Here is a 25,163-nt window from a genome sequence, read left to right as displayed (position 1 = left end):
TTCCCCGAGCCGGGAAGCCGCGGAAGGGCGAACGGCCGCGGATGGAAAATGGCCCTTTTCGGGAGTCGGAGGGCACCGCTCGGCTCTTTCCCAAACGAAAACAAAGGCGGAAAGTGGGCAAGTGCGGGGCGAGTTGCGCGGCGCATCCAGCGGCCCCGCGGCGGTGCCGAGGGAACTCCCCGGGCGCTGCTACTTTTCTTTTGTCCATTGTCTGTTTAAAAAAAAACTCCTTCGGACCGGGGGGCGAGAGTGACCGAGCCGGGAAGGAAATAAATAAATGACAATAACAATAAAAAATAAACAAAGGGGAAAAATAAAACAAAAATTAAAAAGAAAAGGAGAGGGGGGGGAAGGTCGCGGGGGGGGGGGGGGGGGGGGGGGGTCCCAGCGTGGGAGCGCGTCCGCTTCCCTAAGGCTACCGGGCCGCACGCCCGCGGTGGAATGATGGCTGCTCGCTGCCTGCACGGACGGACACACGGACGGACGCGCGCCCCGTCCGCTTCCCACTTCCAGGCGCACGCAGCCGCTCCGCCGCCGCCTCAGAACGGCCGTGCGGCGGCTCCCGGCGGGGAGGCGGCGGTGCCGCTGCGTGCGCTCCCCCCGCGCTCCCCACCGCCCCCGTTCCCCGACCCCACAGCGCGGCCTCCGGTAACACCCCCCCACCCACCCCCGAGCCCCGCGCTTCTTTCTTTCCCGCCGCCCCCTCCCCGCTGCCCGCCTGCCACCGGAGCAGGACAATCGCGCACCGGCACCGCGTGCTCCTTCCTCCTCCTCCTCCTCCTCCCTCCGCCCGCCTTCCTGCCTCCCTCCGCTGGGGGCTGAGCCCCATGTGCGGGGCCGAGCCGGGCCGGGCCGGGCCAGGGCAGCGCCCTCACTTTGTTACAGCGCTTCCCGTGCCGCCGGCAGCGTGGTCAAGCGCGGGGGGGGGGGGGTTGGGGGGGTGGAGGGGGGGGGTAGCGCTCCCGCCGCCCCCACCGAGCACTTTGCGCTCAACTTTTCCCGCAAACTTAACGAGAGGAACCGGGGCGAGGGGGTGGGAAGGGGGGGGGGGGGGGGAGGGAAAGGGGAAGGGGCGCCGCCGCTCCGGCTCCCCGCTGCCCTCCCCTCCCCCGAGGCGGCCGCAGCACAACAAAAAGCCATTTACACCGGGGGAAGCGCCCCGCTGGGACCCCCCCCCCCCGGCCCCGCCCGCGGCCGCGCGGCGTCCCCCTGCCCACCCCCGGCCCCGCCGTCGCTCCGCGCCCTCCCGCCCGCCCCCTCCCCGGGCACTCACCGGGGCCGCCGCGGGGCCGTCGGGGGCCGGCGCCCCCCGCTCGCTGCTCGCTGCCCTCCGCCGAGGGCCGGGCGGGAGGGGGGCACCCGGCGCGGAGTTGGTGCCGCCGGCCGGGGGGGGCGCGGAGCTCGCACACGCACACGGAGTTGCTCGCTCGCCCCGGGGCCGGGCTAAGAGGGGAGGAGGGGGCTCCTCGACCGGGGCGGGAGGGAGAGGGGAGGGAGAGAGGAAGGGTCAGCGCGGGGCTCGGGCAGTTTCGGGCTCTCCGCCGGGTCCCGGCTCCGCTCCGCTCCTTTGTGTAATTTCACTCGATTCAAGTTTAATCCGATAGTTCCCGAGCGAGCGAGCGAGCGAGCGAGCGCGCCCGCAGGAGCCGAGCCGAGCGAGACACCAGCCAGCCAGGCGGCTGCCGCGGCCGCCCCCTCCTCCTCCTCCTTCCCCTCCCTCCGCCGCCACAAGGCGCGCCCCCGACACCGCCCCCTCCCCGGGGGCGAGCGCGGCCGCGCGCTCCGCCCCACAGCGACGTCACGGCCCCGCCCGGCATAATTTATGCAACAACAAAAAAAAAAAAAAGAAAAAAAAAAAGAAAAAGGAAAGGGGGAAAAAAAAAAAAAAAAAAAAAAGAAGAAGCGGCGGCGGTGGTGGCGATGGTTGGTGGCGAACCGGCCCCGAGCGGGGGAGGGGCACGGGGTCACTAACCGCCCCCCGGCCTCGGCCCCGGAAGCGCGGCGGGAGGCGGCGGGGCGCGGAGCGGAGCGAAGCGGCGTCCCCCATGCAAATGCCCCGGGCGCTCCGCCCTGTTCGCCGCCGGGGCCGAGGGGAACGGGCCCGCAGCCCCCGGGGTCAGCTCCGCGTCCCGGGACGCCCCCGCGGCCGCTCGGGGCCGGGCCCGGAGCTGGGAGCGGCGCCGCGGGGCATCCCTCGGACCGGCCCCGGGGTCGCCCCGCTGCTCTCCGCGGGGCCGGGGCCCCCCGCCGCGCCCGGCGGACTTTGTCCCGGCGGCCATCGGGCGCTGCCCGCGAGGCCCGGCCTCGCCTCGTGGGCACGGCGGCGGGCGGAGGGCTCCGCGCGGTGCGTGGCGGTGTGCGCGGAACGGGCTCCGTGCGGGGGGGGACCGCGCAAATCCCGTCAGAGCGCGGGCGCCGGCAGCGCGCAGTAGCCCGTCAGAGCCGCTCTGGGAACTGAGCGAGTCTGAAAAGTGCGAGGGGCTGAGATGTAGAAGTAGCGCCGGGATGCTGTGTGCCGCTCTGTGGGAGCTGTGAGGCAGTGCTCGGTGAAGTGATTCCTTTTCCTCGCTGCTCGTGGCAGGTTGAGAGGGAAACCGAAGCCCCCGCCAACGGGAGCACCCGAAGCTCCGCTCGCTCCCGTTCTACGCGCCCACCTCAGCGCTGCACCGAACCAAGGCGAGGGCGCCGCGGGCAGTGCCTGGCCCGCTCCTGGGCCCGGTGGCCACATAATGCCTCCCCTGTTCCTCACAGTGGTCGTCCGTAAAGTTAAAAATAGCGACTGGAAACGGTGTTGAAAATCACTTGAAAGCAGCACATGCTCAGAGTATGGCTCCACCAAATTTGCTTGGTTTATGACGGTGCTATTTTTAAAACGCGCCTCTCTGCTGTGTGAAAACAACTGCACAGAGACGTCTTCCCAACCGAATGCGACCAGTTTCAGTTTACTCAGTTTTCAGCTGAGAGCAAACAGCCCCGCGGTGGTTCCTTACCTGGCAGCCCCGTGCTGAGCGCGTGTTGCTGAGTTGCGTCCCCACCCCGGCACCTTGGCACGGCACAGGAACTGCCCCTGCATTCAGAGATTGGAGTCCCCCAGGAGTCAGGACCGGGAGAAGCTCACCGTGACACGACCGGCAGCAGCCCCGCGGCTCCCCCTAGAAGCTTGTTTCAGTTTCTTGTTGAGCAGAAATCAGATTGCAGGGCTTCCGAGCATAGAAAATGCCTCAAGAGCGGCGTGGTGACAGGATCAGGCAATCACAGGAGCGCAGCCGTTCTTCAAAAAGCGTGTCACTGTGTCACGGCAGCAAGAGGGAACGCGCGTGGCAGCCTGGTTCAATGGTGCATTCCAAGAGAAAAGAAAACGCTCACATCCCCCATACGTACCTCCTTCTGAAGGAACAGAGCCAGGTTCTCTCGCCCTTTTGGGCAGACCTTCGGCCAGGCCTGTGGAAGAAACGGCTCGCTGCGGGTCGTGCCCATGGGAAGGGTCCCCAGGCCTTTCTCGGTGCCAGAAGAAAGAGCTGTGGGCACCACCTTGACAAAGCAGGTGGAAACGAGGAGGTCACCAACAGTAAGACTTGGAGAGTTGGGGAAAGCGCTCAAAGGTGTGAGTCAGCCCTCACGAGGCAGGCGTTAACGCACATGTGCGCTACTGCAGCAAAAGGCACAGACGAAATACATCGCTGCATTGCTGCTATGGAGGGAAAGTTTAGAAACTGACTCATCCATCGGCCTGTCCCCAAAGAGAAAGCCATAACGCCCCCGGTTGCCAACACGCAACGTGAAGCGCCGTAGGAGAGCAAAGAGACGGCGAGGTGGAAGTCTCGGTGATTAACCTTATTGGTAAGAGCTCATTAAAGTATCCAGGAGATGACAGGGATGAAAATTCCCTTGTAGTCACCCAGCCCTTTGTGTGCTGGCGAGCTGGGTAATCCACATGATGCAGGCAGCCATTTGGCTAGCAGATTAGAAAGAATTTGCATTAATGGCTGAGAATTTCGACAGCAGTTGCCGAAAGGGGATGTGCACTGACAGAGCCTGAACGCAATGCTGCATTCACCTCGCTAGGTAAGGCTTCGAGGTGGGGACACGGTGTGCACAGCCCAACGAGTCACTGGCTGGGACAGGCATCGTGACGCAGAGATAAGGTAATGTGCTCTGCAAGAAGGGAGGTGCTGAGATTACGAGGCAGAATTTACATGTGTTCTAAAACACCACTCTCACAAAATGCAAATGATTCTTCGTCACATGGAAATACCAAGGAAGGTTATTTATCTGGAGGACTTTGAAGAACCAGCATCTGTTTTACAAGGCAGCTATAGTGAAATGAAGATCTTAAGCCCAGACCTGGTTGTTCAGAAGGCAGGATGATATCTGACAGTGCCAAGTCCCCAGATGTGACTCCTTCCTAAAAACTGTTGATGAAGGAACCTGCGGTTCCCAAGGAAGTTCTGTACTGATGTATCCAACTCCTGGCGCCTTCTTATTCCACAGCCTTTTACTTTTCTCTCTACGAAACTGCAATGGGAGCTGGAGCTCCCAGACCAGGAGCCCTGTGCCCCCCAGGCAGCCCCTGCACCGTGTTTGGGGTGCAGCCTAAAGCACTGCATTTTGTCCTGCAGTGGGGGAGAAGCATCTCCTCAATTGCACAACCCCTAGACACACTCACGCTTCATTCCTCTCTGGGTATTACTGCAGAGAAGTGGAGAAGAAGTAAAAAAAGTGGTTTCTCTTTCTTTCACAACTGAAAGTTTTACTCAAAGCTTCTCAGAAATTGGGCAGCAATGGAAGAACAGGAGGCTGAGGGGGCTAAGGGCACAGATGATAATGATGTACCATACGCTAAAGGAAAACAAAATCCCTTTCTCTAGAAGAAATTGCTCACCGATGTACCGCAGGCTGACATGCTGCACGCACCCAGACCTCGGTTAGTGGCAGGAAGTGGCAGGCTCATACCAGAGCAAACTGTGAGCATCTCAGGGCATCAGGAGCGTGGTGCTGCACGGAGCCACCCTGTGGCACCAGCAAGCTAAGGGAGCAAGGGCCGTCAGGGGACAGACACGGTGGTGGCTTTTTGCTCATGTTGAAAGCCAGGCAGGCAGGAGTGGGACGGGCTGGCACCGGCCCAGCAGCCACAGCTACATGGGGAGATCATCAGCTGGGGAACGGGCACTATGTGCCACTCACCCCTGGACATGAGCCTCACACCAGGAGTCCTGCAACAGCAAGCCGCATCACTCTCACAATTCGCTCTGCTCTCTGTGACTTTTCTGGCATAGCAACAACATCAGCTGGGATGCAGCATCTCATGTGCTCCAACTACAGAGGTGATAATCCTGCTCTCCTTCTCCAATAGGCTTAATGTTGTCAGAAGCAAGATTTCCTCTTTGCTTTCCATGTGAACTCTAAGGTCTAACACATCAGTCACCTCGGCTCGCTGTCTCTGACCACCTCTGGAGGCAGGAGGGGATTCCACGGGAGCTGCTCTCCCAAGCCATGTGCTCATGGGCCGTGCCACTCTGCCATCACGGCCAGCTCTGTTCTCAGCGTGGTAAAGGCTCCCACTTCCATCTCTGCTGGCTCAGAACACACCTCGTCTTATATGGTGAGTCTTATATGCCGACGGCTTCTGACCTTTGTCCTTAATAAATGGAACGCATCATATCTCAGAATGAAGTCACACACCTGACACATGCATCAGCTGACAGAAAAACACAGCGGCCAGCCTGCTTAGCAACACACTGCTGCCGCCACTTCCTCCTCCGCGCAGGGTGCAGCACAAGGGCCGGCTCAGGGCGCCCATGACCGGCCGCGGGGTCACGTCCCCTGGCTGTGAGCAGCATCCTGTGGCCGCCACGTTTCGCTGGGGCGGGCAGGGAGCTGCCGGCGTGGGGACACCGTGCAGCCACTGAGCTCGCCTGTGGAAAAGGGAGAGGCTCACATGCTTCCTTCAGCTTTCCTTCCACAGTTTTCAGTGAGGCGCTGAGCAATTTGTGCTGGGTTGGAGCGACTCGTCACCATTATTTTCTGTCTCTGAGCATTCCAGAGACACCCGGGTGCTAAATTCCGGGGTATGGTCAGAAATACCCACAGAAGCAGTGGTCAGTTACATACAGCATGACGTGATTTAGAAACACATCCAAACACCCTTCATAACACCCTTGACAAATAATTGTGAAGTTGTTACTTTAGCTGCTTATGCTCATTGAGGAAAAGATACATTTTAAATTGTTTCTTGAATCTGCTACCCTAAAAATGCCCGAGGGACGGCTTAAATGTGTTACATGTAAAGTTTTTTCCACCTATTTTTTTGGAAATGCTTCGTAAAATTGCAAGTCAACAAAAACAACAACAACAACAAAATCAATTTCTTTCAACAGACAAGTGAGATGTGCTTTTCTCTGATTCTTTTTCTATCCTGAAAGAGGATCAGCTAATCAGATGATACCCTCTTCTCGCTAAACTCAGGTCCAGTCCGCTCCCTGCTCACTAACCTTCCAGAAAGAAGACGGCGAGGATCTGGGGAGACCATCTGGTCACAGCAGCCACACAGAGATAGGATCAGTGGTCAGACAATCCTCAGCAGACGTTTGTGTAACCCGTTCCTGGAAGCCTTCAAGGAAGGAGATACCCCAACTTCCCAAGCTGCTTCTTCAGGCATTTCACTGGGCCAATCTAAAAGTTACTGTTGCATCCCCTCCCACTCTCCTAACATTCCACCTAAACCATCCTCCCATCCCTCCCATACCCAATCTGAAGTATTTTCCCTCTATACAGATTAGTTTAACTCAACTTTCCCCCGGCACTCAAAGACCTCTTCTTGCCTTTTGCACACTGGGAGAATTTATCCAAATCCCTCTAACACTCGGCATACTTATTTCCTTCACCACGTACTTTTATTCTCTACAACACTTACTTCTTTTTGCCCTGAACTGTACGTAGTTCTCATGAGAGAAGACTAAACCAAAGGCAGTGCTACAGCTGAGGCCTCGCCAGCACTTGTGGAGTCATCCCTACATCTCACTCTGTGACTTACATATGCCACCTATTGATAAATCCTAAGAGAGCATTGGATTTTGCAAAAGCAAAATTGTTGTCAGTTGCTGTTTAGTTAGTGATTCTCTGCGCACGCACGTAACCATCCAGCTTGCTTTCTGCAAGAAATTGATGATTGTTTTAATGGAATTTCACTTTTCCGCTGTTCATTTTGATTTCTGAGCTGAACGTCCACAGCAGTCACCATCCGCCCAGCTTGGTGACATTTCATAAACACGCTCTGCGTTACAGCAGTCCATATTATTCTTTGTGTTTTCTCACACTGCACTTATCACAGTAGTATGGCAGTGCCTTACAGCAGAGCAATCCGTGACATCTCTTCTGTCTCCTTCCCTCCCTATCTTGTCCCTTCCCTCTCGAGAAGGGTGGGCATGGAAATACTGTTTCAGAAAGTTATCAGACAGATGTAAAAGCACCGTTCGTACACTTGTAAGGAGGAGACAAAATAAATTGTTCCACCCCTTGTTTCAGACTCGTCCCTGAGAATAGCGTCTCATACGCAGTTATGTTTGAAGTTTATCACAGTTCTGCTGCGAGGGGGTAGCAAAGTTGTCAGCTGTGATCTCCACTCCACTGGCACAGGATGGGCTCAAACTGAATATGAATCAGCATCATACGGAGGACAGGGATAACATGCACACACCACAGCCCGCATCAGTTACAGTGGGCACTGGGATGTCCAAGCTGTGAGATAAATTCGGCAAATATATGAGGACTGAAGCTTACTTTTTCATACCTTCTTACAGCCTGGCCATGTGCATGTCCCTTGCACAGCACTTTGTTGAAAGAAAAAGAAACTACCTGGCTTTGATCATCAAGGGACATAAAACTATGCACTGCTCATTGTACTTTGCAAATATTAAAACTTAAAGCTGAATTTAATAAAATACACTCTGATAATACCTCATAGCTGAAATGTTGCATTGGATTTCATGAGATGCACTTGTCATTCTAGCTGACATTACCTGAAAGTAGAGGTGTTTTGCACCTGTAAGCACTAACCATAAAGAAATAAATCCAGAGTCACAGGTCAGCATGTAAAGCACTGTACCCTTCCAATGTCTCACTTTGCGTCCCTCCATTCTGCTTCTTTTCTGTTTCTGTCGTGAATCCAAAACTTGTTCTGTGTTTAAACACCTCAGCTCTGCAGCACTGAGAGAACTCCCCTGGAAACCAGCCAGAAATTCACCTTTTACATGTGTGCTTGTTTATACTTTGTGTATTACCAGAAACTTACACAATCATCATACTGCTTGTGGGTTCTCAGCAGATGGACAGAAACTGCTGAAATGCTAAGGCAACCAGACCTCATGTCTTCATCCTGTGGTTGCAGAAGAAGGAGGAGATGTGCATTGCATGGGTAATGCCACAGGTCACATTTGGTGAGCTGCGCAGTATCACTGCACCGGATGACACAACTTGTAAGCGACGGACCAATTGCTTTCTCTCTTAAAAATTACAAGCCAGAATATGCTGTATATTTAGCACTGAGAGCACGGAAGACACCATTACTTCTGAGCAGGCAGGATTTTACTTGAAGTTCTCATACAACTTATTAGAAAAGTAGTGGCTGGAAGATAGAGGCAACAAGATACAACATCAGCACTACTAATCGTTGTTACATCTTTAGCGTAGGAAGTTACCAGCAGAAATTCTGAGCCAGGACACTGCACATCCTCTCCGTTTTTGGTTTTTTTTTTTTGTATTTGATACATAATCTACCACTCTCTACTTCCACCATGAGGTCTGTAGGAAAACAAATGTTTACAAGGAAGATAAAAAGTTCAAACAAGATGCCATCTGTATTCGCACCAACTTCCTAGAAACCAGCTTTAATGACACAGAGAAGCTGCTAGAGATAGGCTTAATTTTTTGTTACATTTGTTTTGTACGTTCAAGATCATTTGATGTGCTGTGTTATATACAAGAAAATTCCCTGCAACACCTGTATGTTAGTGAGCTTGGAGAAGAGAAATCTCTGGGGAGATCTCTTTGAGGTCTTCCAGTACTTGAAGGGAGCATATAAACAGGAGAGGGAACGGCTGTTTACAAGGGTGGACAGTGATAGGACAAGGGGGAACAGTTTTAAACTGAGACAGGGGATGTTTAGGTCAGATATTAGGAGGAAGTTTTTCACACAGAGGGTGGTGACACACTGGAACAGGTTGCCCAAGGAGGCTGTGGATGCCCCATCCCTGGAGGCATTCAAGGCCAGGCTGGATGTGGCTCTGGACAGCCTGGTCTGGTGGTTGGTGACCCTGCACATAGCAGGGGGGTTGAAACTTGATGATCATTGTGGTCTTTTTCAACCCAGGCCGTTCTGTCATTCATTCTATGAGCTCAGGTAAAGGCAAATGTGGTATCCCAGCCAGGTGGCCATGGCTTTCTCACACTTGCAGCTCGGTCTCAGTTCTTGGGGCTGCAATGAATGGGGATTGCAGCAGAGCAGAGGGAGGAGCAGAAGGCCTGCTTCCACCTGGAGCTGCTGTTCATAAGCCTCCTGCTATCAGACAGGCAATCCCAGTGCTTACAGGGATCGCCCATGAGAGGCTTCCTGATGAAGGCACAAATACATAGCTTATTCTTGATCTTGAGAAAGGAAGAAAAAAAAAAGGGGGGGGGGGGGGGGAGCCTTCAGAGAAATAAAGAAAGGAATCATAATTATTACAAAATGCTTGAAAGGATTTTTCTTTTACAAGTCTTTACAGGGGTTTAAGGCCAGCAGGCTGCAGATTTCCCAGAGCAAGGAGAAGCAGTTAGAACAAGAAAAGGATCAGTGTAGGTGGGCCTTGGGTCACTGTCAGGCAGAAAACAGTTACACTCAGAATTTCTCCAGCACCAAAGACAGCCACACGTCAAATGCTTTATACTGCCCTAGGTCTTCTTTTTTATTACTTTTTCATGCAAAGGCACAACGGCATCATAAAAGTTACCATCAAAGGCAGTAAGTCCTTAAACTTTCATACCAAGCCTTAGAAACAATTCTTTGAAACACACAGACCTCCAGTACACAAGGAAAAAGAAAAAAAAAAAAGTAGTGTAAAACTTACAGGCAGTAAGTATTTATTTTAAATCCTTGCTGTTATCTCTCCAAGTCGAAATGCCATAAAACTCCAAGAGCTGAAACTTCTGTGAGGATTCAAAACGTATCCCTTACCTCATACGTTTTACTACACATTCTTACCTCTTTTAAAAACGAAATCCCAGATTCTGTGCTCAGCAGAAGCGAGGCGATTGCTTCACCAGGATCAGATATGGCAAAGCAAAACAAACAAGTGAACCTGGGGCTGAGCGCTGTCCGCATCGGTTCCATCCGCAGCGCTCCACTCGGTGCCGCCCGGCAGTCACACACATGGTAGTTTTTGCAAGATCACGGCCTTGTTTTAGTATAACACAATCAAGATAATTTTTACAAGGTCAGAAAGTTGGAATAAGAGGAAACAAAATCCAGGCCGGTTGGGTCTGGAATCAATTAGGCCTATGTGCTTCTCAGATGCTGCCGCTTGTCTCGCCATCAGGGAGTTTTCCAATGCATAAATACTATCGGCGCGTACCTAGAAACACACAACCTCTATATTTCTCCACTCGCTTACACCCACCTGAGCCGGGATGTCGGGAGGAGATGGAGAGGTGTTCAGCTGTGTGCAGTCACTCCAAGCTCTCAGGTGCCGTGCTCCAGAGCCCGCTGTCCCACCATGCCCTCGTGGGCTCGGCCTGCCTGTGGGCGCAGCGCTCCCCAGGGCGCTCCCCAGGCCAATGCCGCTTCACCTGCTGTCAACTCTGAGCACCTCCTCGAGTTTAAAGATGCAGGCCAACGAGGCCACTTCATGTCTGTAAGATGAAACTGTGCTGCTCTCAGCTTTATAGTTAGCAACAAACCGTCCATGGAAAGCTTTCACGGAAGGTGACTTGATGGGAAATTACCATTTTCTCCACATTTTTCCCCTCTATGAGAGGCCACTCTGGCTCACAGTGAGCAAAGTCAGTGTCAGTACAGAGCATGTGCGGGGGGGTACGATCCTGACAGTTTTTGGTACATTCACAAGCAAAGCGTTGGACGATTAACACCTTTACTCATTAAAATATTTACAGACATAGAATTGGGCTGTCCAGCCACCTCAGGACCACAACATTTAACTTCGCTGCTTCTGTTCCCACGCGAAGCCGAACTGCTGCCGGAGATGGGCACCACGAAGCCCCGCACCTGGCCCGCTGCCGCCCGCGGTGCCGCCGGGAGGCGCCATTTTGCGGCTGCTGGACGCGTGCCGAGGGGGCGGTGGGCAGCGCCGGGCCGAGCAGGTGGGCGCGGCGGGGCTCCCCGGAAGACTGCCCGGAGAGGAGGAGAAAGCCGGCCCGCTGCGGGGGTACCGGCGTCAGGTGCCTCGCACCGCCTCAGCGCCTGCCAGAGCCGCCGCCGAATCAACGACCGCCTCCACGCGGCGCGGGGGGAGCAGAAGCGGCCCCGCCTCGCCGCCCCCAACGGCCGCTCCGTGCGCGACGTCACCCCGCGGCCGGGCTTCCCCCCGCCGCGCTGATTGGGCGCGGCCGCCGGCCAATGGGAGCGCCGCCCCCTCACGGCCGGCGTGGGCGAGGCCTCCCGCGGAGGGCCCGGTCTGCGTGGGGCCGCCCGTGCGGGAGGCGCGTCGTCGCCTCCCGCTGCCCCGTTTAACTCGAGCTCCCCGTAGACGTATTTATTTCTCTTTAATAGGTGTTTATGATACGCGAGGCCGGACCTGTTCCTAATCAATTTGAGGTAAATCAAAATAATGCGCATTTATACCGGCCCAGGCGTGCCGGCTCGGCGGGCCGCGCCTCCCTCCTGTGGACGGAGCGCCGGCGCTCGGCGGCAGGGCACGGCTGCCCCGCGGGGCACCTCGGAGCGGCGCTGTCGGGCCTCAGGGAGGGAAGGGGCGATGGCAGGTGGGCAGGGCGGCAGGCTGCCTGCTGTCTGCTGCCCCGGCCTAGGGCAGGCAGGGGCGAACGGCAGTCGGAACAAGCAGGGAGAAAGAATTACCTCATGGCATCGCAAGCTCTTTCCAAGCAAAGGTGGAGTCTGGAGCAAACAGCAGATCCAACCGATAGCCGCTGATAGGGCTGCGAGTATCGCCCTGCTGCTTTGCATAGCTCCCAAAGACGCCTCAGTCCGCTCGGAGCAGGAAGACGAGACGGCTCGAGGGCTCCCAGCGCCCCGGTAACGAGACGTCAGCTTCCCCCTGCGGCGAGCGGGCTTCATCTTGGGCTCACACAACAATTGTTTGTAGCAGCTTTTCCTCTACTGCAACCCTGAAGGGATCCTCCTTACGTTTTGTGAGTTCAGCTGACACTGAAGGAAAGCTGCTTTTCATTGCAAGCAGCAATTGGACTAGCGTGAAAAGGTGTGAGGATGGAATTGAGGTTATGTTCACCTTCGAAATAAAGCCCAAAATACCCATGCACAAAAAAAATGCACCACCAGGATGGTGCCTGGCCAAAAAATGGCTAATATGCACTGTGTTTTCTGTATACGTGTTTGTACTGAAGCCTACTGCTGCTAGATGAGCTCAGTGAGCTACAAAGTAGTACGCACGTCAAGGCTGCACTGAGGGGAAGGGATCCGGCTGTACTGCCATTGCAGGGCAGATGGACTACATGGCCTTTAAAGGTTCCTTCCAACTCAAACCATTCTATGACTGAGTTGCATACGCTGCTTCCCTCTCCACACCCAGGCTCCTACCGCTTCTCTGCTCAGCCTCACAGCACACCTGTTAGGCACAGCTCAGCTCAGCTCATTTCCTTGCATGCCCTGTGCATCTCCCAGGTCCCTCAGTAAAGTAGGTGGGGCTGTGGCCACCTACATACGCTACGCTTATATAGCAGCACTGCTAGAGGCAAACACTGCTTTATCCAAAGTAGCCAAACTATGAAGCTTATTTTCAGTGCAGCTGGAATAGTGCATTAAATAAAACATGGTAGGTCATCAAGCAAGACTGCTTGCACCTCTTTGAAAGACAGAACTTTCTCCAACGTGTAAGAAATAATGCTGCTTTGGCTTTTAACTGACCTATGTCATCCCCCTGACCTCCCAAGTATCATTTCTTCACTTCAGCACAGGCTGGGAAGCGATATCCTGTGCACAAAGCAAATAAAAGCAGCACTTCTTTCCAGTGACAGTTACTAAAATGACAGAGAACTGTACATACACTGCTCCTCAAATCATTTCCCCTAAAAAGACACCCACCTGCAAAAACCAACAAGGAAAGGAAAGGGTGAGAGAAGTAACAAAGAGGAGGAAAAGTGAGGTAGCAAAGATGCGAAGAAACACACAACACATCGAGCTCTGCAGTCCAGAAAGAAAACAGCAGCAGATCTGAGCAGGCCAGTATCATGACGCGATCATACAAACTAGATTTTCTTCAATGGTGAGGATGCCATTTGCTCTGAAGTTACTTCACAAACATTATTGCTCCACAGCAATGCTACGGGCAACGCCACAGGTGTTCTGCTTTCTGTGCAGGTATGTTCTTCTGAACATGAGAGAAGGAGAAACTGCACCAACCACCTGCTGGATTTTTGGACCGGTTATGTTAGGCCAGCCACTCACTGTCTGCCTAGATTGACCCGCAGGGACAACAGAAACCCCTTTTTCTGTGCTGGTGCTCTCTCTCTCAAGTACTTTTGATGCGAACCCAACCACCTCCCCTTGAATAAGGTCTATCCATCCTTACAAAACAAATAGAAAATAAATGGTAGAAGGCTTTTACTTCCAGATTCATCCAAGACAAAGCTATGCTGTATACAACAATCCCAGCCAGGTGCTCTCCATAGATTCAGTTTTTTGAGCCAGTTCTTTGTGGGTTAACTTGCCCAGCTCTCACTACTTCTCCACAAGCCTGACTTCAGATCAGGGCTTTTCCATCCCTTGGTCCCACCATTACTAAGTGTTGCCTGCCCCTTGCTCACCTTGCCATAGCAGCCCCATGCTGCAGATACACAGCAGCAATACTTGCAACACTGGTGGCAGCGCCCAACTGCTGGGTAACACTGGGAGCCTCCCTTCTCCCTCTGCCAACCTTACTGGGAGAACAGCAAGCAACTCCATGCACACTGTTTGACATGGGAACCCCGAGCATCTAACCATCCTGTAAATGATGTTACTTCAAACATTTCCTGCATCTGGAAATATCTTCCCAAGTCACAATCAGAAAGTGTGAAGTTCCCTTAAGTATTGCAACTTGGGCAGCTTTACACCCCAATTAACCGCTGTTTGAGGCATCCCGGTCTCTCCTGACTGACCCGTTGACTCAGATTTTCTTTCCTCCCTGCATTATATGCCTGAGTCCAGAAAGAGTAAACTTCCAGTTAGTTTGATACGTAGTATAGAGCTTCACTAAAGACAGGCTAATGGGATCCTGTGATAGTTTACACTAAACATCAAAATTGTACCCAATACAAACTTTTATATCTGAATCCTTAAAGAAGAAACCTTTAAATCATACTTTTGCTCCAAGGACCAGCACAAATGCATGTTGCTGCCCTCCTTCTTTTACATTCATGCCGTTGTGGTCAGTTCTACAAGAGCTGCTCCTTGGGAAGGCAGTCTGAATGGATGTGCATGCTTTGTTGCACCCTGGCCTCTGTAAAATTTAGGGTTGGTCTTCACTACCCCTTATGCTTCTGCATCACACAGAGCCCTGTGATGCAGCAGTTAGATCTGAGCATCAGGTACACATTCCTGTTGAGCTGTCAAGAGAAGTTTTCAGAAACAGCACAATGACAAGATTTGCAGTACTGAAGACTGCATCCAAACATGGGATCACTGTTATTATATCCATACGCGAGCAGTATACCTGATAGTATCAATAGCGATTTCTATAATCAGAGCTCCCGTGACAACAGCATGCTTCTTTAGACTGGGATAGAACTGCCTTCTGCAGCTGGGACTGCCTGCAGTGAGAGTGCTGCAGTAACAGTCTCTTTCCTCAAACCACTCTTAACGCCGGAGCATTTTTTTCCCCAGCTGCTAAGCAAAGAATAAACTTTTGGTTTAGCCCCTCCTTTATTGGAAGGGGAATACGGTAATACGCTGTAATTGGTTTTCCATGTTTGCCAAGAGTCTGTTTCCTCTTGTCATCCACAATATTTAACATAGGGCTTGTAATAGTTCCAAAAATAATAAAATCTGTCCCAAGAATAAAAATGATAGATCCAAAACATGCTGCTTTTTTGTCACGGTCTTGGTTTTGTAACATTCTGTTAGTAGTTTTTATTGCCTAATGTTGTGGTTTCTTTCATACGCAGCAGACCCAGTAAAGACATTTCATCAGCTACTTACACAGCAGCAGGCTGGATTATTTACAAATGGAGATTTCAGTACCATATTAAAATAAATCACCGCTGTACGCTGTTAAAGTCACACTGCAGTAATATGGCAGAAAAAGAGCAGCATACATGAGGGAAAAGAGCATTAAGAGTATACAAATCCTAAGCGTGGCATCAGCAAGCAAATTTATTAAGAGCTCCAAATAAAACCCATTAGCCGCCTTCTTTCTCCCCTTTCTCCTTCCACTCAATAGTAGAAAAGGAATAGGCAGATTATTCCCCTTCCCACAAAGAACAGTACACAAGGAACACGTGCAATGTGTAAGAGAGCCTATGCAATACTTTCCTCGTGATTTCAAGTCATGCAGCAACTGAGCATATCCCTTCCCTCCCCCAAAAATCCCCATTTGGGGCAAATTCCCTTAGGTGTGAATGTAAAGGATGTGGAGCAGCAAACACAGAGATCAGCACTTTACTCACTAGATTCCAATATGGATGAAAGAGTATCCAAAGAGATGAGACAAAACAGATAAGCCAAAAAGAGGTAAACATGAGAGAAACTTGGCTGAGGAGAAAAAAGCAAGAAAGCTGTAGGACAATCAGCAGCTGCAAAAGCAACATCCTATAGATAACAATAGCGGCAAGTGATGTTGGGGTGCTGTCATTCACAATTATTAAGTCCTTTAATGCCAAAACTTGAATTTATTTTTAACACATATCTTTCTCATTCAAAATTAGTTTAACTGCAGCTGAAAACCTGCTAAGAGCTTGTCTCCCTCTTCTCTCAACCCAGGAACAGGTTTAGCTTTGTAATGCACAGACTCTTGAGGCAGAAACAATTCTCCTCAGTTAAAGATACGCCCCTTAGCTTAAACTGCAGCTCTCTGAAAAACCCCACAAAATAGAAGTATTGCAGTCGAAGGCTCTCCAACTATTCAACAAAGAATGAACCAAGTATTACAAAGAGCATAACGTAACAGCAGGGAGATGCTGCCGGAGCACTGCCTGCTGGGGCCTTCGGACAGCCTCTCACTGTTTTAACTTAGCAGTGAGTATTTTGGCAGTCATTTACCTTAAGTCAGCACTGAGTTGGATTTTGCACAATAAATCAGAATGATTGGAATCAACAGAAACACAGAGGTAGAAGACTGAAGGGGAGTTGAATCACTCTAAAACAACCGCCAAAATTCCCAGGGCTTCTCATTTTAAGTAGAAATAGGAGAGATGAGTTTTAAGCCGTGCTTACAGGATGTGTCACTCCAAATTTACTCCTAAGTTAACTACAGTTTATACCATATGGTAAATTGTGACTACAGGGAAACTGTCTTGCTAGGACTACTATCAACACTGAAAAATCATATGTTACAGCTGTACAAGCTGCTGGGGAGCAATGAAATATTTCATTTCTCGGTTATGAAAATGCAATCAATAGAAGAAGTGGCATGTCACATGAAAGCTAGTTATCAGTCACTCATCTACAAACAAAACTGAAACCTGCAGCAATGACTCTGTAAAGCATGTGCTGTACAACTAAATCTTGCTCAATTCTGTGCTATATAATTTTCAAATTCTACTATGATGAAACAGGATCAACGGCTTCTCAAACCCCACAGAAATATACAGACATCTGATAGGAAGCAGAAGGGTTATGTGTGCACAAGGCTTGTGACAAAAAGGCAGCCAGAGCACGAGGAACCTTCAGTTCTGTCCTAAGCTCCTCTTTGAAAGGCCCAGACCCCTAACATAACGCGCAGTATAAAACGAGCATGTAAAACAGGATCAAAATCAATATACACGTGCAGCAGTAATAAGTTACAGTACATTCCCCTGTTCCCTCATCCCCAAACAGAAGAAGAACACAGAGCTAGACTCCTGGTCAGTTCTATGTCTTTTATACGTTCATTAATGAGGAGGTGGAAGCAGCTTTGGCTTAGTATCCCAGCTTTAAGTCATCATCACTTAAAAACAGCATGCATTTTTGTTCTTGATTATGGCACTAATTCCCCTACTTTGCTTTCTTAACAGTGACAGTTTTTATGTATTGCCATTTGTCACACAGCTGAGGCTGCTACAGAAGAGAATACTCTTCTCCCAAGTTCTCTTAAGCAACTAAGTTCTGAAGTGCTGCCATTTCCCCAAATCCTCAAGCAGATAATTCAAGCAAGTATTCTCGTTTGTTCATTTCTCCTTGGGAGGACCAACTCAGCCCTATGGTCTTACTCTCATGCAATACTTTTCAAACTTAATTGAAGCAGTGTTCGTGTTTTATGAATCCAACTCCATACTAAATAGCTAATGGCTGACGGGGCAGAGAGTGAACACAACTATGCACGCAAGAAATATCTGAGTCAGCAACTAACAAATCCTTAGTGGTCGTCCCTTCCCCCCAGTATACAAACAGAAGGTTTCACACATTGTTTAAACTTTATTTAATCTCAGAACCATTGCTGTGTTACACCTATCAGACTGGAATTTATTCATTTTGATGTTTCAGTTTTCACAATTAGAACGGATGACGTGAGGATCCACGTCCCCCAGTGTTGTGGTGCAGTCAGAATTGGTCCAGTAAGACAAAAGTTCTGCGGTCATTTTATTTTCCTTTAGATACATGAAGCATGGCCTACCATTACTGTCACCCTTTGATCTGCAGTATATATGAACAGGATGAGGTGGAAACTGTTGCTCCATCATTTGTAGGAAAGGTGACATGAATATTCTGTACTTCAACAAAGAAACAATTAAACACAGGATTTTGTTTTGTACTGTTGCAACCCTTTCATGTGAGGCAAAACACCCCCCCTGCTCCTCCCCACCATAACAAGTGCCAAAGCATTTCCAAAGCATTTGATTTTCATCAAGATTTCCAAACCGGCAGGTTTTATTTTCACACCCTCTTCACAATAGACAAGATGCTTACCATATATTTAGGATTACAAGTTGTCACTAAAAGAAAACTTTACACAACCACTGTACATTTAGGTTGAAAAAACTGTCCTTGCATGAAAAATATACCTAGAAATCAAGTGGTAAACAAGAGAAAGCATTAAGAAAAGATTAACCTTTTTATAATGTGCCATTTTCGGTTTATCAACTCCTCCTCTACTTTTCATTCACACTCTGTTTTTACCTATAGTATTCGTTAAGGCAAACAGCTAATCCATTTCTGAAGAGGTGCTGTGGAAATTGTGGACAAACAGCAAACATTTGGCATTAAAATAGATAGCACGTATGTAGCCTCTAGTAATATACATTAAGCGTTTTTTCTTGGACTTCAGGATAATGACAGGGGAGGATGAACATGCTAACAATGTCAAAAAGGCTTAAAATTTAGCGTCCAAGCAATTTCTATTAATGCTTCTGTAGTTTTCAAGCTCTAAGTAGTATAGAATTTATGCAAATGCATTAAAGAATTCTAGCTTGGCAAGTACACCCAAGCAGGTTATTAAACTATATATACAGAAAGTGATAAATACAGAATTAAAAGAGTCCTTCCGCTTCTCTTTATAGCCTTGAAAATCGACAAAAAACTTGAGGACAGCTCTACAATATTAAACATTAGGTAACCTCAGGAACTGGGAAACCTAACTACACAAATCGATTAAAATACTCAGATGACTTTGTAGTGTTTAATACAATTCAGTTCGTAGTCAAGGGCACAAGACAACATTTAACAAAAATAATCACATCAATTGACCTAGAAATTAAATGTAAATAGATATGAATACAATCTCCAAAATCTGTCTTTAAGTGAACATTAACCATTTATTCAAAGTTATACAAGAGTTTGAAGGATAAAGTCGTCTTCTGCAACAGGAAACCAACTTACAAGTTTCATGTCTCAGTTGAATTGCAGTGGAGGCGAGCGGGGCAGGGGGAGGGAGGGAAGGGTGAACAAACAAGTTAGTAGGCCCCATCTAGGCAGCTAGAAAGTAAAAACGGGCTCAACAGCAGCCTCCACCAGCTTGTTGTCCTCCCTGATTGCCTGCAAGTGTTGCGTTAGTAGCAGCATGTTGAGGGCCAATTTTTATGCCATTTGCCTGAAATGAAGTTTAATACACGGTATAATTATTGCACAACACTAAATATACCTGAAAAGTTTTTCTCCTAAAACACACAGTAAATACAGCAATGTTTTTTTGTTTGTTTTTTGTTTTCTGCTTAGCAACAATTAAATATAATTTAAAGGAAGTTTCTTTCCTTCTCATTTATATTTTTATAATCACGTTAGACTCTGTACCTTAAGCACCTAGCATGAAAACACAGTAAGAATCACACGTGAATACTGCATGGTGTAAGGCTTTAAAAATACCTAGCATTTGCCAGGAACATGCAACCTCCCCCCTCTCACCAAAACCTCCATTAGTTTAATAGTTCAGTATAAAACTTTTCCTCTCTAGGCAGCATTTCCTTCTGTGTTGAATCAGCTGTACGGGCTAAGGGCATACGAGTGTTCTGTGTCATCAATAATTTCTATGATCCCGAAAGACGTGGCTACTTGCCAAGAACCCACACACAGCGTAGCTCTTTCATTCATCAAAATCACACTTATATCTTAACCCTCACTCCCTCAAGTGGATTTTACCTAAAAATACAGCACTTTGAGCAAAGTAATACAGTAGCTTCAGAAATTAAGCTCTTAAGGAAACTTTGCGTCACAGTAAATCTCAGATTTATAGTGCTTGGCAGTTGTTCTGCAACAGTAGTAGCCTTGGGGTTTCTGGCACTAGCTCAGTATTGACAGCAGCTGATGTGGTTTCTTTTCGCTCTTTGACTCCTCTTTAATAAAAAGCATGCCCTATGGCTCATTGGTTTTGCCCCCTCTGGGCTGGTAGCAACTTCTTGAGGAATCAAGGAGCCAGACCTGGCACAAAGCCAAAGAAATAGCACGGACTGTTGGCTCTTGACAGCATATTGCAATCAAAGCTCCATAAGGCACAGTAAAGCAATCAGCTACTATATGAAACTCGACAGATAGAATGAGCATGCTTTTTCAGACACCGATTACTGTCCAATTTATATTGTACTGTGCGTATTTTCCTTATAAAACGTTAAAGGCAATTTTAACTTTTTCATCACTGAACTGAACTTAAAAGGTGTTTTGCCGAAACCCCATACATGCACACCCACACTTTTCAGTCAGAATTAGTGTCTGAATGATTACTGCTGTACTCTTACTTAGCTACAAGTTTCTCAATGCAAATACTTCATACTACTGAAGTTTCTCATCACTTCTATAAAATCAGAAGAGCAGTATTTTTATTGCTCAAAGCTGTTGAGCTCTTATGTTGAGCTCTACACTGAGCAGAAAGAGGTGAGTTTGAGTCCTGACAGTTTCTTCACTGCTCTCTGAACACCTCTGCAAGGACCATCAGACTAGAGAGACGTGTCAAAACTGACAGTCCTGAGCAGAGAACGCACAGGACAGAGAAGCAGTACAGATTTCCACATGTGCTTTTACTAAGCATCTTAGCAATGACGTTTAGAGACATGGGGCAAAAAACTTGTGCACCAGAGCTGACTGATCACACAGCGCTGCCAAAGCTGAACTGTTCTGTGTGGTGTTACTTTTCACGTAAATTCTATCTGGGAATTTGTATGATCCTAACGGATACTTATTTCCACTAACTCTGGATTTCAGCTTGCTTTTTCTACAGGCACAAACCTATCTTGTGGCTGCTCAACATTTTCAAGTGCTGTCATTTCAACATTTAAGGGAGATTATAGGGCTTTCCCGGCTCTTGCATTACAGAAATGTTCCCTGCTCCATGCCACAGCCCCCACAAAACAAGCCAAAGAGACCAGCCCTGATAATCTGTAATTTAAGTAATGTGCATAGACAAAATGGCTAATCTTTTATTCCCTACAGAATCCAGCCACCTAAACCAGGAACATTTCAAAAGTCTTTTATGTAACTCTCAAAGCAATCCCTCCCCTACACTGGACAGCTCATGGAGTGCATCTGGCATATCAACATGGTCCTCCATTTACATAGTGGAAAATTATCTTTGAAAACAGATGACACCATATGGAGAAGTGGATGAAAGTGGATTTTCTTCTCTTTTGGGGATTTATATTATTTTGTGATGCTTCATGGATGGATAGGGTCACTTATTTTAATCCATTTTTATCACAATAGCAGACAATTCTGTATCCAAATGGAATAGACAAATATTTTACTGTCCAGCATTCTAAGGAAGGTGAATTTTGTACCTTAAAAAAGAAAAAAAAGCCCACACGTTTAGAGTACTTAAAAGTTACCTCATTATTTATGTCAAAAACTCCTTCCTGGATTTTCTCGTAGATCTCCTTTGCAGTGTTAATAAATGCCTACAACAGAAAGAAAAAAAACAGTAGACCAGTGAATGTGATATCCTGGCTTAAGATACTCTAACTGCAGTCCATCTCATGTATATTTTATTCACTAAGACCTTTTCTTCTGACCTGAGAACAGGTATGCCAACAGCCTCCTGTAACCTACCCTGACGTAGCAACAGATCATATGCTGTTTACAAAAACAGTAGCCTGTTCATAACAACTATATTCTACAATCTGTTGTCCAGTAATTACAGGGGGGAAAAAAAGATATACAAATTACTTTTAAATTATTTATTTCTGACCCTTATGGATAGATTGTGTGGCAGATGGTTTCCCCTACCCTTAATATCTTTGTAATAGGCCACTCTAGATTAGAGTGCTTAGCAACATAAAACCACAGGGTACTTACAATGATGATGTAAGGATGCTGTCTGCTGGATGAAACCTTATGCTATCATTTAATATTCACCTAATTTTAAGAACGTATTCTCTTTAATTAATCTTGCACATGGTGCAGTATTCATCTTCATAATAGAAAGACCCAAAATTTTATTATGATCTCTGAAAATCTATTATGTTAATTCAGAGAAAAGACTTCGATACTGGGTCTGAAAGAATTGAGTGATATAGATGGCTTTGGTTAAAGTTTAAGACCAACGATTCCATTTTTCATCCCACATTTAACTTTATAGGTCAAATAATGCCTAAGACAATGTATAATTTAAGAGGTGATTAAGAGCAGCTAATAATGGCAAGGAATACCAAATATACAGTTATTTTTATTTTAAAATACCATCCCTATACCATCATACAAGGTATGCTATCTTCTGCACAGGCCTGTTACAGCAAATACAGATCCAATTCAAATATAAAAAAGTAAACAGGGTTCATGGAGAGGAACAAATCATACCTTTCCTCATGTCTACACTGGAAGCATTTGACTGCTGAACTTGCCACCAGAGCTTTGTTTCCTAATTAACAGGACTGATATGTTTTCACCTTTAAAGGCCTTACAGCTCCCCAGAGTAATCAATCTACTGCAGCTCAATTACTGCACCAAGCACACACCACAGCCAGTGAAGGAGACTTGAACGACTGCGGCAGGAGCAGAAAGATATGAATATGCATAAACTCTAAGTGGGTGATCGAATCATCACAGAGGGTCATGAGAATTTGCAGCAAAATAATGAGAAGAATTAATCATTGCAGATTCACAAGGCACTTAGGAAGTGAGTTCGTTTTTCAAACATGCGTTAGAGTTGAGGAGAAAAAATTGGCTTCCAGCCAGCTATGAATTGATTCAAATTTCTCAGAAACTGAAGTTCTCAATGTGAGAGAAAAAATTCAACCTTATCTTGGCTTCTGATAGCACACTAATTATTGTAACAGCCTCATACACGGCCCTGTTGAAAGGCATATGCCAAGAACTTTGGAAACTCACAGCTGGGATCTGAGGATGCTTGCTCACTGCCGATTCAAAAGGGCATTAAACAGAACTTGGAGTCTTAAAAATACGTTATGATAACTTCATGTAAACAAGCACTTAACAATTGGCACATCTAACAATTACAGAACTAGTGCTGGCTAAGTATACTTAGGCTCTTGGAATTTATTTCTCAAGCGTTAAATGACATCTATAAAAATTGCTTTAGACCCTCCACCTAGAAATTTATTGGGTTACAAACTCCAAACAACAGAAAATAAGGTATCTTCTGGGTGCTACATTCAAGAACACATCACTGCAACAACGCACCTATCCTCACAAAAATGATAAAGCCCATGGAGAAGGACAGAGTGATTTAACAACACTCGGGCCACCCAGGTCAGCCCCCATTCAACACAGTTATTATACAAGAGCTGTACAAAGCAAAAAGAAAAAAGCACACTGAGTCCAGTACAGATGGTGTATTTTAACATTTAAATGCATTTCCTGAGAAAGTCTTGGTCTGAAGGAAAAAAAAAAAAAAAAATCAAAATATTCATTTTATCTCAATCCTATCATTTCAATCATCTGGGAAAGTTATCACTGGTTACCAAATTTCTGTGATTCAGGCTTGCCAAATATTTGTGTTAAAACAGCACGTAGCAGTACCTGCATGGCAAAAGGCCAAGCTATACTGGGCCACATTTAAGCAATTCCTATTTGCAAACAATGGTTTCACAAGACTATAGCAACTAATAAATCTACTTCTTGTTTTCTTTTTTTTCAGTTAGCATGGATTCTGAAAAATTACTAATCAGTCATGAAAAGACTGGCATCCCCTGAGACATCCATTTGGTTTTTGCATCCATGTATTTTAAGGAAGCTCATGTTTCAAAGTAAAAGTGGACTTGAAATAACCACCTGACAATCCAGCTAAAAAAGCACTCCGGTCACTTTAAGAATATTCTATCAGATGCTGGCACTGTATGCTAGTGTCCCAATTAGCAAGGACAAGAAGGTGAACTCTGTCTAATTGGCTTCTTCTAAAAATCTCTTTTGATATTGCACGTCCTGACTCTTATCTGGAACGTACAGTATACTGTAAACTCTCCATTATTTATGGGCAGTTTATCCTGTTTTGCAGATTAACTGAGCCATGGACACAAAAAGAGCAGTTTCCCCTCAAATCCAGTTTGGATGTATTAGACTATGTGAAGGGAACTGCAGGAACACAGCTGTAGCACTTCATACGCCAATTCGGATCCAGGTGTACTTGAGCCACTTCTACACAACAAGACTTCAACCAGGAAGCTCGCATGGACTCAGACTGGCTGCCTATCAAGCCTACTGCAGTTGTACTGCACATCCTGGTAACACCACTGTCACTTGAAAAGATGGCAAACCCCTACACTATGCTTACACTGCTCATGAAAGAAGAGTTGAGTTCTGCAAACAGACTATGAAAGACTTCCAAATATACAAACCTTGGCTACCTTTGAGGAAATTTAAAGAAAACAATGTAACTTCTGGAATATACCTACACTTAATGCTTAACTCTTGGTTTTACTCTTCCTAAATTGCGAAAGCTACCAATGCTTTTAAGCCTGACTACCTGTTCTACATTTTTAGAAAAGGTCTGAAGAAGTTATTTTGTGATTTCTTTCAATACAACGCTTTTCTATTGTGTTCACTTGTAACCGGGTTCTGAAATACTGAAGGGAGTAAAATTATGCTGGGGAAAATTGTATTAATGCGCAAGTGGGGAAAAGTGAGTCCTGTAAGATGTGATCAGCCTGCTGTGCCACCTGCACCTTGCACAAAGCAAATGAACGACGGTTTTAAGTTGCACTACGTGAGCATATCATCACTTTAGGCAGTTGTATAAGGAGTTTCCTACATCATACTGCCAAGGAGATCAAGAAGTCTCAAAATACCCTTCTTAGAAAACAAACCCCAGAAGAACAACCATCCAACAGCACAGTACTGAATTCAAAGTAAATTACTCCTAAAAACACCGACTATAAAATTAAATCAGGTTTAACATCCACTTTATCAGACAAAGTAAACAAGTAAT

At 47.6% G+C, this 25,163-nt stretch overlaps 2 protein-coding genes and 1 long non-coding RNA gene across 12 annotated transcripts in view; 1 reads left to right on the top strand and 2 right to left on the bottom strand.

The window, feature by feature from the left end:
• Positions 1–3,154, bottom strand: part of CHD7 (chromodomain helicase DNA binding protein 7) — a 129,873-nt gene extending 126,719 nt beyond the window's left edge. For 4 of the 8 annotated variants that reach the window (XM_046925587.1, XM_046925636.1, XM_046925644.1 and 1 more), the window contains exon 1: positions 747–775. The gene's annotated coding sequence lies outside the window, so the exon portion shown is untranslated. Of the gene's footprint in view, positions 1–746; positions 776–1,273; positions 1,709–2,990 lie in introns of those variants that run through there. The other 4 variants (XM_046925604.1, XM_046925594.1, NM_001077586.4 and 1 more) reach the window with 2 other exon arrangements.
• On the top strand, positions 2,345–13,562 carry LOC107052732. 2 transcript variants are annotated; one of them, XR_006938601.1, is made up of 3 exons: positions 2,345–5,602; positions 6,466–11,806; positions 13,547–13,562. It is a non-coding gene; the product is annotated as an uncharacterized LOC107052732 (long non-coding RNA). The 2 variants fall into 2 exon arrangements; XR_001465417.4 differs by lacking the exon at positions 13,547–13,562 and having other exon boundaries at positions 6,466–11,960.
• Positions 13,563–17,756: 4,194 nt separating this feature from the next.
• RAB2A (RAB2A, member RAS oncogene family) overlaps positions 17,757–25,163 on the bottom strand; it is a 42,699-nt gene continuing 35,292 nt past the window's right edge. For both annotated transcript variants that reach the window (XM_040676473.2, NM_205228.2), the window contains 2 exons: positions 21,610–21,678; positions 17,757–19,388 (listed from right to left, as the gene is read on the bottom strand). In XM_040676473.2, coding sequence (XP_040532407.1) covers positions 19,293–19,388; positions 21,610–21,678 — 165 coding nt within the window. In that variant the 3' untranslated portion in view covers positions 17,757–19,292. The remainder of the gene's footprint in view (positions 19,389–21,609; positions 21,679–25,163) is intronic.

The sequence above is a fragment of the Gallus gallus genome, chromosome 2 (assembly GCF_016699485.2).
Source record: "Gallus gallus isolate bGalGal1 chromosome 2, bGalGal1.mat.broiler.GRCg7b, whole genome shotgun sequence".
Classification (NCBI taxonomy): domain Eukaryota; kingdom Metazoa; phylum Chordata; class Aves; order Galliformes; family Phasianidae; genus Gallus; species Gallus gallus.
The sequence above is the reverse complement of the archived record's forward strand: the minus strand, read 5'-3'. Positions and strand labels throughout refer to the sequence as shown.